Genomic DNA, 18,636 nt, shown 5'->3' on the forward strand with positions numbered 1-18,636 from the left:
TGTGTTGGGAAATCCAGATACTGCTATTAATTTACTGTTGTCAATGGCAGTCAGAGTGTTACACAGGGGGATGAAAAGACTGGTACTATATGACTGTTTGATTCTAATATTTGTATGCATAGCTTTCAATGCAAACACAAGAAATTGATGTTTATCCCATAAGTATGGGACATATACAACTATATATCCAGTGATTTACAAAGCAAGATCATAATAAATGTTATAATATTAATTAGTTATTTTCTGTGTGTTTGTGGTATCACATAAGGCATGCAGGCCTTACACTGAAAAGGGTCTACTAAGGCTAAATGAGGGCTAAATCTGTTCAGTTAAAACAATGATTTCCCTTCTTTCTTAGATTCAGAGAAAAGTAAAGGAAATGTATATACCAACCAAGCAATACCTTTGCTTAGTCTACCACAAGCACCAAAGAAATGTTTGTTTGGCAAATCTCTTGTGAGAATTTTTGAAGGCAAAAGCCTGCCTACTCCAATATTTGTGAGTATCATTTGGGGTTTCTACAGCACCTTTGTTTTCACTAAGTTGTTGAACCAAACTGATGAATGTTTATATAACTTATCCATGAGAGCAAGATCAGTTTCGAGTAAAATAAGTTCCCCAAAAGTTTGAATCATGTAATGAAAAAGAATTTTAAAAGAAGAAAAAGAAATAGATTTCCCATGTTTTACAGTTTTTGCATCCAAGATACAAACCCACCAGCTTGTTGGAAGAAATGGGTCTATAGAAATGCCCCAATGATTACCCAACTGTTTTCCAGTTTCTTTATGACTCCATGTCACTCATTGCTATGAGATCAATCACTCTTTTATAATTAGAAATATCTCTAGACTTTTACTTTACATTATAAAATGATTAGTTTTGCTATGTATTAACATCTTTTATCCTATTAGAGTATATTTAAATGTCACCTAATATGCCATAATCTATTTTAAACTCGTTACTAAACTTCTTTCGAAATATATATATTTACTGTCCAACATCTATTTTAGCACTATAGCTATGCTGGAAATTTAAGCTGTGTGTGAACAAATTGAACGTGTCAGACACATAAGCATTACTGCCCAGTTCTTAGGTATTTTAGAGCAGAATTTTCTGATAACCATGTTTTTAATCATGTAATCTATTGAAAATGCAGAAAATATGGGGTAAATCTGTGTATGGTAGTCATTTTTACAGAGTAAAATTATGGAAGAATGAATGACATTGCTTGGGTTCTTAGATGTGACAGCATCATTAGACATAGGTAAAAATAAGAGAACACAAAAAAAGAAAATAAAAGTTGTAGATGTATAGTGAAAAAAAATTCTTAAAAACACAAAAGTTAAGATTCGTAATAGAGGCCAGGACAGAGAGGAAATAAAAAGTGATTTGATCTCAGAAAAGGAACTATTCCAACAATTACTTAAGATGGCATGCTTGAGAAGGATATGCATAGAAGGAAACAAAAAGTAATGGAGGACCATTCACCAAAATGGTTGGTGAAACAGAGGTCCAAACAAAACCGTAATGTTACAAATTGTGGAAAAAATGGATTAGGGAAGCAAATGTGTATGTTAGCAGAAACAATAAAAGGTCAATGACTTTTTCATTCTTCTCATTTATAGCTCTATATCCAAAACTGCCATTGCTCAGGTTAACAATAAATGACATAAATATTCTTCAGATGTGTGGACCTCTAATAATAACAAGCTTATCCTTATCCCACACAGGATATGTTTTCCATAATTGCAGAGAAGGGACAAGATTCTGATCATATATTTAATACGGTATCTGAAATTTCACACTGGTCCCTGAGGGACAGGATTGAAAATGACGAACACATAAACTGGCAGGAAGAAGACGTTCTAGTTATAGCATCCGTATTAATGGTAAGGAAGGTTTTCATATCACCAACATTAAGCATCCCTCTGCAGATGCATATGTGCTTTCTGTCCTTGAGATTATGTGATGACTGATTCCTGGAACTATGGACCCTTGACACATGACCTCTGTAGCTTTCCCTAAGGAGTTCCTGTCTCCTTCAGGGCATGGAATCCTTCCCCCATTTCTTCCAAACAAGTACTCGATTCATCCATAAGATCCAATGATTGGCTGTGGCTCCTCATATCCTATTTCAGTCAGATGCTGGCTGGAGCCTTTGAGAGGGCAGTTAAGATAGGTCCCTGTCTGGATGTTCCACATAGGAGATGGCCTTTTTCAAGGCAGAGGTCTTTGGGTTTGGGAGTACATTATAGAACTGCAGTTGCAGATACAGGTGTGGACTAGAATCCAGGAGAGACAATTTGAAAGGACGGTAATTTTGTTTCATTGCTATAGCAACTAGGACTCTGCTTCTTTGATTCTACTTGTAGGTAAGAAAACACAGGATCGTGCACATAGGTTCCACTTTTGAGCTTAGATTTTGGGGAGATGACACTTTGGGAATCTTTGTGGAAGTAAGCCCTCAACCAGTGATTCTCAACCTTCCTAATCCAGAAACACTCATCTATTTCCTGATGGTTTTGTGACTCTTAACCATTACTTCATTTGACTTCTCTTCATAATTAAAATTTTGCTACTGATATGAATAATAAAGAAAATGGATAGATTTTCTTATATACAAGATAAATGATATGACACTCAAGTTGAAAATCACTGGTCTAAACTGCCAGTTTTAAACAAAATTACATTGAACATTACTTTTTTGCTTTATTTTCATTAAAAAGGACTTCATTAGTAACATTAAAGGAAGCTTACTTACTTCTGATTTATATGAAGATTGGCTTACCATCATGGATGAAGGAACTCTGGTTGGAAGAATTACTGCCATCCAAAGGTAATGATAGAGTAAGCACGTGGGGAACTACACCAATATAGAAGCAGTGCTTTTGTAAGGTACAGAGGCTTGTGAATACAGGATTATTAGGTGGCATGATATCTCATGCCAAGTGGTTTCCTTAGCTCAGACAGGTATTGTCACTTTTTAAACATGTTCATTTCTCACGCTAGTGTGTTGAATCATGTCTGTAAACTCACCTGGGAGTCTTCTCCTTTATTTCTGTCATGGCCAAGAAGTCAGCCTATGTAAGAAATTTTGTGCAGGTCAGCCTAGAGTATTGGTTTAGTTCCTGTGTGAGACAAATTAAAAGAAGTTTGTGTGTATAATACCTGTGGGTTATTTGCATCCCAATATTACTACCATGGTTTTAAATAGGTCATTGATTAGAATATGAAGCTATTACTGGATTCTTCTTCCTCAATTATAGCTATCTAGAGACGTCTGAGTCAGTTCTCACTTTGACTTTGAATCATTTTTCTGTGTGAAAGTTCATAGAATGTTTTCGTATTTAACAGGAGCTTTGTGCTCCCGTTCCTAACCAGGAGCCCTGCATCTTTGCCTTGCCTGTAGCAGAAGCTTTTGTAACTGCATCATGTAGGGTCACTAGGGTACTTCCTCCTACTTATGTTCGAGTGTGTCTAAAGAGTGTTACGTGGATTCATACTACATTAGAAATAAAATGTGTCTCCACTCCATTGTGGTTGGATAAATAGGTTGCTGTTTAATAACAATGGATGTTTTCATGAACAGAACACACATGGTCTGCAACAACCTTCATTCATTCTCATACCAGGGCATTTTGTGGATTCACTACTGTGATTTCTGTTCCTTAAGTTCTACAGTGTCACAACAGTGTTACATGGATTCATAATACATTAGATATTAAATATGTCCCCGTGGTGCCTGGAAAGATGGATCGCTGATAATTACACTGGATGTTTTCATACACAAAACATATATGGTTTCCAACAATCGTCATTCATTCTGATACTAGTGATCCAGACACCTTCCTCTGGGTTCTGTAGGGTAGTACTCATACATCTAGTACACAGAAATTCATAAAGCATTTTAAAAATATTTCCCATGATTCTCTGAAGAAAAGTGAGTTGCAGAAAATATTTTATGTAATACTCTATCTATATATTCTTACTTGTTTTGAATTCTGATCATGCTATGAGTTGGTCTACAAAGCATTTATCTTGTTTTTTTTTTTTTTTGTGGTTAGATTTGTAACCTACACTACTTTTAAGATGATCTAGCATAAACTTCTCCTTTTCTTTGTTTAGACTTACACGTCAGATGCCCGAACAAAACTTCCTTCTTCTACAATATGTCATTTGTGTATTAGTAATGATAAGTGACTCTTCGATGAATAATTTAGACTCTCACACATTATCTCTCCGCATAGCTCCGTCTGTGCTATGTGGTCAGCCTGCAAGTGACGCACTATATGGGGTTTCTGCCTCAAGAAAGGTAAGGGGGTCTGACTTTTGCCTTTGGGAACAAAGTTAGAATAATTATCCTGTAATTGGGAATACTTTGGAAAGTTCATTTCTGCAAAAGGAAACACTAGGAGTGCATTGTTCTGGAGTGGAAGGAAATAAGTATTGATCTCTTTTAGGAAGATTTGGGAAGGGAGATAGTTAATGTAGATTAAAGAAAATGAGTAATTTCTGTCTTTCTTTTGTCTTCTCCCTCTTTCCTTTTAGATACTGATTTTAGATATTGATGTTGTAGCCAACAGCAATCTGCACGTATAATAGTAGTCCAGGAAGTTTAAATTGAAGTTCACCAAAAATCCTGATCATATAGAAACCTGATTGCTTTTTATCCACTGTAGCCCTAAGTTTATACTTGTGTTTCATTGTAGGGAGACCATTATATTACTAAATATTCACATCTTTATATCATTAAATATGTGTGTGTGTCTGTGTGTACATATCCATGTAATTGTACTTGCACGTGTACATTATTTGTATATGTGTATGTGTATGTTTATGTATAAGTGTATGTGTATGTGTATGTACATGTATAGTATATACATATGTAATGATGGATCATTGGTGTATGTTATTTTGTATACTTTCCATTATTTTCACACTAACCTATTACAGGACCAATTTTATGTTCCTCAGGTTTACCATAGCTATTAATTTTCTTATAAACACATACTTTAATAATTTTCACTAATTTATTTACTCTATATCCTGAATGTCGTCTCTTCCTCCAAGTCCCATCTTCACAACCTGTTTTTTTCCCTCCATTCTTTTTTACCTCAGTAGTATAGACCTTCCATGGACACCAACTCACTCTCATACATCAATTCACAACAGGAATAAGTGCACCTCCTCCCACTGAAGTCATACAAAGCAGCCCAGGAATCAGAGAAAGGACTAAAAGAGCTTGAAGGGGCTCGATAACCCATATGAACAACAATACAAAACAAACCAGAGCTTCCAGGGACTAAGCCACCCCCCAAACACTATACATGGACTGACCCTGGGCTCCAACCTAATAGTTAGCAATAAATAGCCTAGTAAGGGCACCACTGGAAGGGGAAGCCCTTGGTCCTGCCAAGACTGAACCCCCAGTGAATGTGAATGTTTGGGGGAGGGCAGTAATGGCAGGAAGATGGGGAGGGGAACACCTATAAAGAAGGGGAGGGGCAGGGGTTAGGTTGATGTTGGCCAGGAAACAGGGAAAGGGAATAATAATCGAAATGCAAATAAGAAATAACCTAATCAAGAAGGATGGAAAAATAACAAAAGAAAACAAATATGGAGTAGTAGATTTTAGAGTCAGATCCAGCCCATACACCTATTGTTAGGAGACCTGCCTGAAGATCAAGCTGCACGTCTGCTGCATATATGTAGGAGGCCTAGATCCTGGGCTGGAGCATATGAAGGGGGAGACACAGCAGATGCAAAGCTGAAGGATCACAATGATCAAAGGCTATAGCAAGGTACTAGGATAGAGAAGGAGATGAATCTTCGGGAGGTTCTAGTATTGATGGTGCAGCAACATCAGACCAGTGACCTATTTTGATGTACATTTACAAGCAATCTGTTTGGACAAAAGTGTATAATGTGTGACACAGTATGGCACTGTACATCTCACACAGTCCATTTTTACAAATGTTTAATTTTAGTTTGACTTTTTTAATTTTAAATTTTAAATTTTATTTAATTTATTTTTTGAAATTTTGGGAGAGGGGATTATTTCCAAGGTATACATGGAAGGATTGATAAATGAAATGAGTTACTTGGTAGCATGATTGTAAATTTTTAAAGAATCAATAAAGGACATATATTTTGAAAAGGATAAAAAGGAAAGAAAATGTAAAAAATGACAATAAGCAAGTACGTTTTATTTTATTTTATTTTATTTTATTTCATGGGTTTATTTTAACTTTTCTGTGTACACATAGCCAGTTAAACCAGCACCATTTATTGAAGATGCTTTCTGTCTTTTTATTTTTGAAATTTTCTTCATTTTTTAATTAGAAATATTTCTTTATTTACATTTCAAATGTTACTTCCTTCCTGGTTTCATGTCCATAAACTCCCATCCTTACAGATCCCCCATCCAGGTGTTCCCCCTCTATCCACTTACATTATAGCACCCCACCCCAACATTAAGGGCAGGACCAAAGGCTTCCCCTTCCACTGGTGCCCCAAAAAGGCTATTCTCTGCCATAGAGGCACTTAGAGCCCTGGGTCAGTCCATCTATAGTGATTGGGTAGTGGTTCAGTCCCTATATTTTTAACTAGTATTTTCCAGGTATTAGGTCCACAAGAAAGAAGATATAGTGATATAACTCACGATGGAGGAGGATAGCCCAAGGGACAGCTTGAAATAGATTCTGGCCCAGGACTCAACTGGGCTTGGACTAGAAACATAGCATTTTTAGTTAAATTCTAATTACCAAGCTACTGGAAACCTAAAATCCAAGCCTATATCAAACTGCATGTTCAGTCCAAATGAAGCAATAAATACATTTTTTCACTCTTAATATCTATTAATTATTCCTCCTTTATGGAAATTCCTTTCAAGTATGTTCCTTACATGGTTAAGTATGTAAAACAAAGAAACAAAACTATTTGTACCATCTGCACATAAAATTAGACAATCTTCTGACTGTGATTTTCCTAAGAAACATTTCTTTCCTATCGTGTGCAGGACTGCTCAAACACAAACTTAGGTGCATCCTGGGAAGAAACACATGGCATCAGTAGAGTTGACTTAATCTCAGCCATCATCTGAGAAGAAAAGAAACTTATCCATGTTGTTCAATTTAGGAAGTGTCATAATTTACTACTATTGCTGTGACAAAACACTGATGAAAAGGAACTTATGCAAGACAGATTACACTCCATGATATACTTACAGTTACCAGTTAAATACTGGGAAATATCAGGGATCAAAATGAAGCCTGGAGGCAAAAACTGAAGCAGAAGCCTAGTAGGAGTTCTGTTGCCTGCCTTGTGTCTCATATTTTTGTTTTACTGGCTAATAACTCAAGCATGACACCATCCCGGAGATCTCGGCCCTAAAAGTTCCAACATTAGTCAGGACAATATACCTTAGACTTCCTTGTACAATAGGTCAATCTGATGGAGGAATTTTCTAGTTAAGACTCCCTCTTCTCATCCACTTCTTCTCTCAGTCACCTTTCTTTGTCCTTAATAAAACACCAGGAGCTAAAACACCAACCAAGGAATGCACAATAGGGAAATATGTCTCCAGCTCGATATGTAGCAGAGGAGTGCCTTATTGGTCATCACTAGGAGGGGGGCCTCATAGTCCTGTGGTGTCTTGATGACCCAGAGTAGGGGAAGGTTAGGGGGTTGAGGCACTTGAGGTAGCACTCAAAGGAGCAGGTGCTGGAGATAGAGATTGCAGAGGGGAAACTAGGAGGGGAGATAACATTTGAAATGTAAATTAATAAAATAACCAATAAAAATTAAACAACGTGACCAAGGCAAATTATTGAAGTAATTGTTTACTTGGCACTTAAAGATGTAGAGGGAGGGCAGTCCCTCAGTGTCATGGCTGCAGAAATGAAAGACAAGGAAACAGGAAGTTGAGACCTGATGGCTCTTATCTTGGGAAATAAACATGAAGCAGAGAATGTACATTGAAAATGGGCACCAGCTTTTGTAACTACAAATTCTAAACAATGGCATCCTTCCACCAGGAAGTCCAAGGCACCAGGAAGCTGTCAAAAATAGGGTATTGTAATGCATAGAACTAGAGGGGCATCCCATTCAAAACATCTCAATAAAACTACCTAATCCCCCCACTCACACACAGAAAAATAACTAACAGTCCTTAATTTGATTCACTCACAGGTTTTGGCAGCATTTCAGGTCTTAAAAGTTGCTTTGGTTTAGTAGTTCTTCTATAATTTGAAATATGTATGACATTATAAAAATTTTAGTAAAAGGCAAAGAAATAAGTGTCTTCATTTCAGAGACTTCATTTCATGGGTTCCTCTCAGTTTGTGGCAAGTGTTTTCCTCATAGATTTGGATTTCATTTTTAAATTTCAATTTTGTAATCTATGTAAAATGACAATCTTGTTTTTGCCTTTTGGTTTACAGATATCTGTTATAAAAATGATGATTGACCACTACCTTGAAATATTTGGAAATGATAATCTATTTTCTAAACATATTGACGAAAGGTCTGATGATCTAAAGATGTATATAGATTTAATCTTCTCTAAGGGCAAATCTCCTATTATGAAAAAAGTCATAGTTGGCCCCAATGGGACAACCTGCAGTAATGATGAAAAAGTAAATATTTCAAATGCTGCTCTGCAGGAAGAATTTCCTACAGGTAAGACAAGATTTATTCAGTCATCAAATGAAGGGAATTATATCATTCCATAATTTCATAAATTTGTAAATATCAGAGCAGCTTTGGGTTGCATAATGATTATAGAGTATGAGAAAACTTTTTTGAACACACTTTAATTAAATATATTCATCTATACCTAAATATGTATATATATATGTACATACACATTTATTTACATATATCTGGATACATACAAGTATGAATGACACACGGTTTATTTAGAAAATCCTACAATATTGTCTCCTATATTCCTCCCTTTCTTCCCATGGACCTTAAGTAATAGATTTCTTGTATATGAAATTATTATTGAGTCCACTTTGTTCTGTTTTGTGAATATGGTTTCCATGGTGTACAGTGTGTAGTAGTCAATACACATGAAGACCATTTCTGGCAAATTAATATTCTTTCAGTCATCATTAGCTGCCTATAACTTTTGATATATGAAATTTTGACCATTGCCTTAATACACCCTTGATATTGTTATTATTGTGGTTTTGCACCTATTTTTATAAGAGGCTATGTCAAAACAGATGTTCAAGAAGGCTGTCTCTTACAGTATTTGTAACCTCCCTTCTACAATGTTCCCTGAGCTATAAAGCGTTTACTGGTACTGGGTTTTCCACAATGCACTTATCTCTTCATTGTGTCCAGTTTTTGTTTTCTGGAATGCTCTCCATCTTCGGGATAAAAAGGCTTCTTTGATGAGGGATGATGGCCCCACTTATTTGAGGAGATAAGATTAATATTTAGAGCACTATAAAGAACATGGCAGAATTAGTAAATTAATGTGATAAAATTTAAAGTGTATTAAGAGACTAGCTACACAAATCTGACTGGATTTCTAACCCCGGCCATGATTTCAATATTTTTGAGAAAAATTCTTCCAATTGTTAAAGTATTTAATGTGACTTTCTCTAAAATATGGATGCTTTAGGTAGCCCGTATATTTCTGTCAAGGTTCCGGTCTTGAGTCCCAGTGGCAAATGAATCGTTCAGGGATGTCTCAAAAGTCATTCTATCTCCATAAATCTTAGAAACCTCTAGCTTTAAGTCAAGGATGGAAGTTAAAAGAAACAGTATGCAGATTGGCATGTTAGGGAAGCAACTGATAGTTGTAACCAACTCTAACCCAGATAAAGGATGAAGTAAACATGTGGCAAGATATCAGAATAGGTGCATTAAGCGTCACTAAAAGCTCAGTTCAAAATAACTGTTCTTGAATTAGACTTTAATGTATTTTCTTTACTACAGAATTGAACATAATTCTGTGTCTTTTGTTTCTCAAAAAAAGTGTTGTTCCTAAGTACCTCTTTGTAGTTCAACATTGTATGTCTTGATATTTCTCTTTAGGATCATTCTAACAGGTCTTTGACTTGTCCAAGTTAGACAATTTCAGTCCTCTATGACAAGATTAATTCATTTTCCTAGTATAATAAAATAAATGAAATGTAAATATAAAATTCCTTCATTTTTGGCTGCTTTTGTTTTCTTTTTTCCACATCTGCAATTAGCCTTAAATGATTATATTCTGAAATGTTAAAAGTTGAAATTTCAGGTAATAAGAATGCTTTTCATACTTAGTTAAATGAAGAACATTTAGCAGTGATGGCCTTCTTTCTACAAGGACAATGATTCTATCACCCAGAATTTCCTTAGTGTATGCTGCCCCCCATCTAGTAACTTATCAACTATTATGCAACCAGTGGTTTGTTGTGCTCATCTTTGATCATGCTCAATGTCCTCTGTTTCATACATTTGTAAATAAGTAGGAAACTATAACAATTGAGGGAGGCCAACAGATACACATAAGAAATGAAGGAGTCAAAGTATCTCTTATTGAACATTATATGGTAGTAAACATAAGTGAGTAATATTCCATAAGAATACTCATTTAACTTGTAAACTCAACAAATAGTGACACACAAAACTAACACGCAAGGTGAATACTCCTTGTAAAAATCACAAACTAACTGAGAGGTAAATCAATGAATCACCATCATTCACAGTAAATTTCAAAAGTATTAAGTTACTTGAGGAAATTTTAAGCAAGATATAAAAGACTTTTGATTCGAAGACCATTTTGATTCTATCCTTTTAAAGCTTGATAAAATTTATAAGGTTTTGATGTTAGTAGGAGAAACAATATTACAGAACTGATTGTTTTACCTACTTTCCTCCCAGTCCTCTGCCATGTTCCCTTGACCTCACCCATAAAGTCTCCCCAACATGACTTCCAAAACATTACCTGAACAAAGACGACACCAATGAACATGAAAAACTGAATGGGACCCGGAAACTACAGAGAGAAATATAGGGAATTGCATCCTAAGCAAGCATATGCAATTGTATCTGAAAGAAGTGAATTTTTTTGCTTAAAGGCAAAAGATGGAACCTGTTTTCTTACACAAACTGATATCATAGTCTGTATATTACTGCTGTGAGACAGTTAATGCTTTCATTTATTTAGGGGTTTTTGTTATTTTGTTGTTGCCATATAGTTTTTCCCCCTCTGTTGTTGAATGACTACAGGGTTATTTATCATTTCTCTCTTCTTGAGTATAGAGACCTTAAATTCAGAATGCTGTTTCCCTTTTGTAGACCAAGACTGCTGATGAGAAATGTCTTCATGGTGACTATACTATGGAAAGTTTCTCCTCTTTTGTTGATATGAATGATACTTTTGCTCAGTAATAAACTCTAAGCTATTATCTGCATTCTTTGACAACATGTTGAATGTTGGTGCAGGCCCACATATATTTTAGAATATCCATTGAAAATTCAGGTGTTAGTCAAATGTGGTCAGCTTTATGTGTGACTTGGTCTGTTCCATCATAGCTTTTTGTATTTTTATTTCTTTATTCGTTAGTCTTTGATTATTCTGTGTCTACTTGATGGCTTCTCTGCTTCTAGTACTTTAACAGGCATCTCTTTCTGAATTGGGGGCTATAAAATGAAAAGGATTTGCAAGGGTAAGTGAGTTCAGTTACAACGATGATTTCCCTTCTTTCTTAGGTTCAGAGAAACATGAACACACTGTATCTACCATTCCCTCAGTACTGTCTCCAAATCGACTACGACCTAGGAAGAAAAGTTTGTTTGGCCAACCTCTTACAAGTATTTTTGAAGACAATAAGCTGCCTACTTCAATACTAGTGAGTATCATTTTGGTTTCTCCTGCACCTTTCTTCTAAGTAAGTTATTCAATCAAAATGAATGTTTAGACACCTTATCCATGAGGGTAAGATCATTTTAAAATGGAAATAAGTTGCACTGAGGTTCAAATCACATAATTGAAAGAAAAAGTATTCCCATTTCACACTGGCTGTATCAAAGAAACAAACCTAAAAGCCCGTTGAAGGAAATGGGACTATGGAAGTGTCCTGCAGATTACCCAACTGTAAAGTCATTCAGTTTCTTTATGACTCCATATTACTCTGTAATCTCCTTAATATCATTGCCTCTGAGATTACTCAATCTTATATAAGAAAAATATCTATAGACCTTTACGTTATGAAGGAATTAGATATACACTTTGGTTTTGCTATCTATTAACTTCTTTTATCCTAGTGGACTATGTATAAATGTACACTAATATGGCTTAACCCATTTAAAATGAGTTAGTAAACTTCTTAGGAAATAAATATTTATACTCCAGCATGTACTTTAGCAGTATAATTGTGCTAGGAATTTATGCTTCATGTTAATAAATTTATCTTGTCTGACACATGAGGATCACTGCCCATTTCTGAAGTATTAAATAACAGAATTTTCTGGTAACCATGTTTTTGATCATGTAGTCAATTGAAAATAGACACTACATGGAACAAATCTCTATAAGGTAGTCATGTGTACAGAGTAAAATTATGGAAGAATGGTTGACACATACTTGGGTTCTTCAATGTGGCATCACTGGAGACATGTTGAAAAATAAGAAGTCACAGAAAAAGGAAATAAAATCTCAGAAATATGGTGAAAAAATCTTTCTTAAAAATGCAAACATAGGATTCATAATAGAGGCAATGACAGACAGAAGTAAAATAGTAATTTGAACTCTGAAAAGGAAATACCCAAATAGTTACTTAGGATGGAATGCTTGACAAATATATTAATAGAAGGAAGCAAAATGTAATAGAGGACCACTCACCAAATGCTTTGGGGAACAAAGTCTAAACCATGGTGTTTCAATTTGGTAGAAAAGAATAGGTTCAATGTCTCAGTTATAACTCTTTATCCAAAACTACCATAACTCAGGTTCACAATAAATGACTTATTTGGATTCAGAAGTGTGGATATCTAATAATACAAACTTATCATTATCCCACACAGGACATGATATCTATAATTGCAGCAAAAGGACAAAGTTCTGATCAATTATTCAGAACTATATCTGAAAATTCCCAGTGTTCCCTGAGGGACAAGATTGACACAGAACAACCTATCAACTGGAATGACGAATGTGTGCTGGTTGTAGCTTCAGTCTTAAAGGTAGGGAAGGGTTTTACATCTCCAACATTACACATCCCACTAGAGATGCATACATGCTTTCTGTCCTAGAGTTTACATGAAAATGACTTTTCCTGGAACTGTGGACACATGATCTCCTGGTAAGAGGCATGGCAGTTAAAAGTCTGAGAAACCCATAGATTCATCACAAAGACCCCGGTGAACAGCTTCTGTTGAGAGTGAACTTCCTCGTATATCAAAGGGGGTTTAGTTTGGCGTTATAAATGTTCAAACTGATTTCACCTCTAACCATACCATGTGATGTAATAGCTGAACAAGTAATAATAGTGATTAAAGGGTGTTTTACAATATACATATTTTAAGTGATACCAAGACATATCACTCCCAATTAACAGTTCAAAATGGCTAGTCCACCACTGACATACAAAAGGATAAAGAATTTGGATATTGCCCCATGTCCAGTAGATACATGAAGTTGTTTTCCTTCTCAATCAAAATAAAAAAACACAAGCACTTTCACTTTTGCCAGATGTTGACATTCTACTTCCATGTCAAATAGTCAAGAATTAGCCTAACCGACATTTAACTTGTCTACACTCTTAACTTGCCAGTGAGCTGCAGTGAATCTAGAGCAAATATCATTGTTTTATTTTTGTTTGGGCCATGATCTGAGTTTACATTTCAGAAGATTATTTAGCTATGGCCCAGACATCAAAGGAAAAGGTAATGATCTGGGATTAACCATGCTTAATAACATTAGGCAAAGGTACAGAATGATTGCTCCTTGGCCCTTCAGATTGACAAGTGTCTCTGGTTCTCATTGTCAGAAACTTGGGATCACATCATGGGTAGAAAATTAAGATCAGTGACTGAATGTAGCCATGTGCATTCAAAGTAATTTACAGGTACAAGAACACCTGGGATTTTTCAATCTTTATCTATTCTTATGGAGTTCCTATCTCATTCATGGCATGGCATGGAATCCTTCCCCCATTTCTTCCATACAAATCCCTGATTGATCCATAAGATCCAATGATTAGTTGCGGCTCCTCATACCCTATTTCAGTCAGATGCTGGATGGAGCCCATCAGATGGCAGTTATGATAGGCTGCTGACTGGATGTTCCACATGGGAGCTGACTTCCTTCAAGGCAGTGAGAGCAGTGGACTGGGAAGGGGAGTGTAGATCTATGATTGCAAGTAGATGTGTGGACTAGAAGCCAGGAGAGGCAATTTGAAAGGACAGTAGGTTTATTTCATTGCTATAGCAACTAGGACTCTGATTCTTTGATTCTAGTCGTAGGTAAGAAAACACAAGATCCTGCATACAGGATCCACTTTTGAGCCAAGATTCTGGGGAGAATAAAGTATGGGAAACTTTTGTGGAAGTAGGGTCTCAACGAGTGATTCTCAGCCATCCTACTCCCATAACACTTATATATTTCCTCTTGATTTGTTTATGCCTAACCAGTACATGATTTTGTTGCTGTTCCTAATTAAAATTTTGATACTGATATCAATTATAAAGAAAAATGGATAGAATATCTGATATGGGAGATATATGATAGGTGACCCCCAAAAGGATTATGACACACAAGTTGAGAATCACTGGTCTAAACTGATAATTTAAACAAAAAAGTTTTTCAAGTACTTTCTAACATGTACATTGACCATTACTTTTTTTTTATTTCCATTAACAAAGGACTTTATTACAAATATAGATGGAAGCCTACTTACTTACAATTTATATGAAAATTGGCTTACCGTCCCAGAAGAAGAAACTCTGGCTGGACAAATTATTGCCATTCAAAGGTAATGATACAGTTAAGCACGTGGGGAACTACACCAATACAGAAGCAGTGCTTTTGTAAGGTAGACAGGCTTGTGTTTACAGGATTCCAAGCAGGAATGATGTCCCATGCCAAGAGGTTTCCTTAGGTCAGGCATGTATTATCACTTTTTAAACATGTGCATTTCTCAAGCTAGAAAGAGGGTTGAATCATGTCTGTAATCCCACGTAGGAGTCCTCTCCTTTAATATTCTTATGGTTTAGAAGACAGCCTATGTAGCACATTGTGTGCATGTCAGTCTAGAATATTGGTTTAGTTCCTGTGTGAGACATATTAAAAGAAGTATGTGCCTATAATACCTGTGGGCTTCTTCCTTCACAGTATTATTGCCATGGTATTGTGAATATTTCACTTGTTAAATATATGTCATTGATTAGAACATGAAGCTATTACTGAGTTCTTCTTTCTCAACTACAACTACCTAGAGAAGTTTAAGTTAGGTATATCATTGACTTCTTTGAATTATTTTCCTGGGCAATAATCCACAGAAAGTTTTCATATTTAATAGGAGCATTGAGCTCCCATTGCTACCGAGGACCCCTTCATCTCTGCCTTTTCTGTAGAACCTTTTATAACTGCATTGTGTAGGGTCCCTAGTGTTTTCTGCTCCTTATATTCTAGAGTGTCAGAAGGGTGTTACATGGATTCATACTGCATTAGATATTAAATTTCTCTTCATGGTGGCTGGAAAGATGTTTTGCTATTCAATAATACTAGATGTTTTCACACAAAACACTCATATGGTCTGCAACAAACTTCATTCATTCTAATACCAGTGCATTGTATAGGGTCAATAGTGTGATATCTCCTCCTTATGATGTAGAGTGTCACAGAGTGTTACATGGATTCATATTATATTAGATATTGAGTGTTCCACATGTTGGCTGGAAAGATAAATCAGTGTTTGATAACACTGGATGTTTTCACACACAGAACATACATGGTCTGCCAAAATCTTCATTCCTTCTAATAATGGGGCATTGTGTAGTGTTACTAGTGTGATATTATGTTCTACATTGTCACAATTGTGGTACATGGATTAATAATTCATTAGTATTAAATGTGTCCCCATCGTGGTTGGAAAGATGATACAATGTTTAATTACACTAGATATTTTCATTCACAGAACAAACAAGGTTTGCAAAAATCTTCATTCATTTTAATACCAGGGATCCTGACACATTCCTCTGGCTTTTCTAGGTAGTTAGCAGTCTTACATCTAGTACATAGAAATTCATACATATTTTTAGAAAAGTTTCCCATGATTATATACAGAAAAATCATTTGGAGAAAATATTTTATGTAATACTCTAGTTATATATTCTTACATCTTTAATTTCTGATTAAACTTGATTTATTCTGCAAAAATGTTTACTCTGTGTTTTCTTTGTAGCTACTTTTGTACCTAACATTACTCTTAAGATGATGTAACATAAAATTCTCCTTTTCATTGTTTAGCCTTCTACAACAGATACCAGATCCAAACTTTATACTACTGAAATATCTCATTTGTCTATTAGCAATAATAAAAGACTCACCCATGAATAAGCTAGATACTAAAAGGTTATCGATCCGCCTTGCTCCACATGTCTTATGGGGTTGGACTTCTAGTGACTCATTATTTGGGAAAGTTGTCTCAAGAAAGGTAAGGGGATCTGATTTTTACCTATGGAAACAGAATTCTAATTGTGATACAGGAATTTAGAACCCTTTATAAATATCATAACTGCAAAATGAAACCCTAGGATTGCATTCTTCTAGAGAGGATATATATATATATATATATATATATATATATATATATATATATATATTGATCTACGTCAGGAAGTTTGGGAAGGGACATTGTTGATACAGATTAAAGTAACTGAATCATTTCTTTCTTTCTTTCTTTCTTTCTTTCTTTCTTTCTTTCTTTCTTTCTTTGTTTTTTCCTTCTTTCTTCCTAGATATTGATTTTAGATATTAATGTTTTAGCAAACCATATGCTGCGCTTACAATGGTAGTCCAAGAATTGGTGTACGTTATTATGTATGCTTTCCATTATTTTACCATGACCATATTTCAGGTACAGTTTTAAGTTCCCCAGGTCTACTGTAGCTGTTAAAGTTATTTTAAAACCATACACATTAATATTTTTCACTAATTTATTTACTCTATATCCTGATTGCAGTCCTTTCATCCAAGGGCCATCTTCGCAACCCTTTCCTCCCTCCATTCTCCTTTATCTCAGTAGTGTAGAACTTCCACGGACACCAACTCACTCTCATACATCAATTCACAACAGGAATAAGTGCATCTACTCCAACTGATGCCAGACAAAGCAGCCCAGCTAAAATAAACCAATCCAGTGGTAGTCAACAGAGTCACAGCCAGCCCCCGCAACAATAATTAGGGGAACTACCTGAGATCAAAGTGCACATCTGCTACATAAATGTAGGGGTGCCTACATCTTGCTGCTGGAGCATATTAAACAGGGAGGTCCTACAGATTCAAAGCTGAAGGATCAGAACAATTAAAGGCAACAACAATACACCAGATTATAGAAAGACAGGCATTTCTGGGGAGTTCCAGTATTGATGGTGTAGCAAAATCCAGAGGGTTTGAACCAGACCAGTGACTTATTTCAATGTACATTTGCAAGTAAACCTGTTTGACCAAAAGGGTGTAATGTGTAACACCTAATGTCAAAACACATCTCACACAGTGCATTTTTATAGATGTTCCCAAATTTTAGTTTGATTTTTTTAATTTGTTTTGAATTTAAGACTTTATTTATTTGTAATTTTTGAAGTTTATGGAGGGGGGTTCATACCAATGGAGATATAAAAGGCTTGAAAAATGAAATGAGAATTACTTAATAGCATTATGAATAATTTACAGAGATTCAATAAAGGACAAATAAACTTGAAAAGGAAGAAAGGCAATAAAAAGTTAAATGAAAGAAAGAATGGTAAATTTTAACTAGTAGTTTCCAGGGATTAGGTACACAGGAAGGAATACAGTAATGTTACAAACGATGGAGAAGGATAGACTAAGTGACAGCTTGAAAAAGATTCTACCCAGGAGACTACTTGGCTTGGATAGAGAGACATATACCTTTTTAGTTAAATTCTAATTACCAAGCTACTGGAAACCTAAAATGCAAGCCTTTATCTAACTGCATGTTCTGTCCAAATGAAGCAATAAATACATTTTGTCACATTTAATAGCTATTAATTATTGTTCCTTTATGGACAATTCTTTTCAAATATGTTCTTTTGCATGGTCAAATATGAAAACAAGGAAGTAAATCTCTTCTGTACTATGTGCATATAAAATAAGACAATCCACTGACTCTGATTTTCCTAAGAATCATTTCTTTGCTATCCTGTGCAGGACCGCTCAATCATAAATGTAGGTGCATCCTAGAAAGAAACATTTGTGATTAGTAGAGTTGACTTACCCTAAGTCATCATCTCAGAAGAAAAGTAACTCATCAGTGTTGTTCAATTTAGGAAGTGTCATCATTTTCTACTAATGCTGTGACAAAACACTGATGAAAAGCAACTTATGCAAGACAGGTTACACTCTGGGATGGACTGGCAGTTACCAGTTAACTACTGAGAAATGTCAGGGCCCAA

General features: G+C 35.4%; 1 protein-coding gene across 3 annotated transcripts in view; it reads left to right on the forward strand.

Annotated features, from left to right (window-relative positions):
• Positions 1 to 18,636, forward strand: part of LOC134485905 (uncharacterized) — a 49,696-nt gene that overhangs the window by 27,269 nt on the left and 3,791 nt on the right. For all 3 annotated transcript variants that reach the window (XM_063282879.1, XM_063282880.1, XM_063282881.1), the window contains 9 exons: positions 359 to 498; positions 1,731 to 1,889; positions 2,727 to 2,836; positions 4,126 to 4,312; positions 8,442 to 8,679; positions 11,713 to 11,852; positions 13,027 to 13,185; positions 14,866 to 14,975; positions 16,472 to 16,658. In XM_063282879.1, coding sequence (XP_063138949.1) covers positions 359 to 498; positions 1,731 to 1,889; positions 2,727 to 2,836; positions 4,126 to 4,312; positions 8,442 to 8,679; positions 11,713 to 11,852; positions 13,027 to 13,185; positions 14,866 to 14,975; positions 16,472 to 16,658 — 1,430 coding nt within the window. The remainder of the gene's footprint in view (positions 1 to 358; positions 499 to 1,730; positions 1,890 to 2,726; positions 2,837 to 4,125; positions 4,313 to 8,441; positions 8,680 to 11,712; positions 11,853 to 13,026; positions 13,186 to 14,865; positions 14,976 to 16,471; positions 16,659 to 18,636) is intronic.

The sequence above is a fragment of the Rattus norvegicus genome, chromosome 2 (assembly GCF_036323735.1).
Source record: "Rattus norvegicus strain BN/NHsdMcwi chromosome 2, GRCr8, whole genome shotgun sequence".
NCBI classification, from domain to species: domain Eukaryota; kingdom Metazoa; phylum Chordata; class Mammalia; order Rodentia; family Muridae; genus Rattus; species Rattus norvegicus.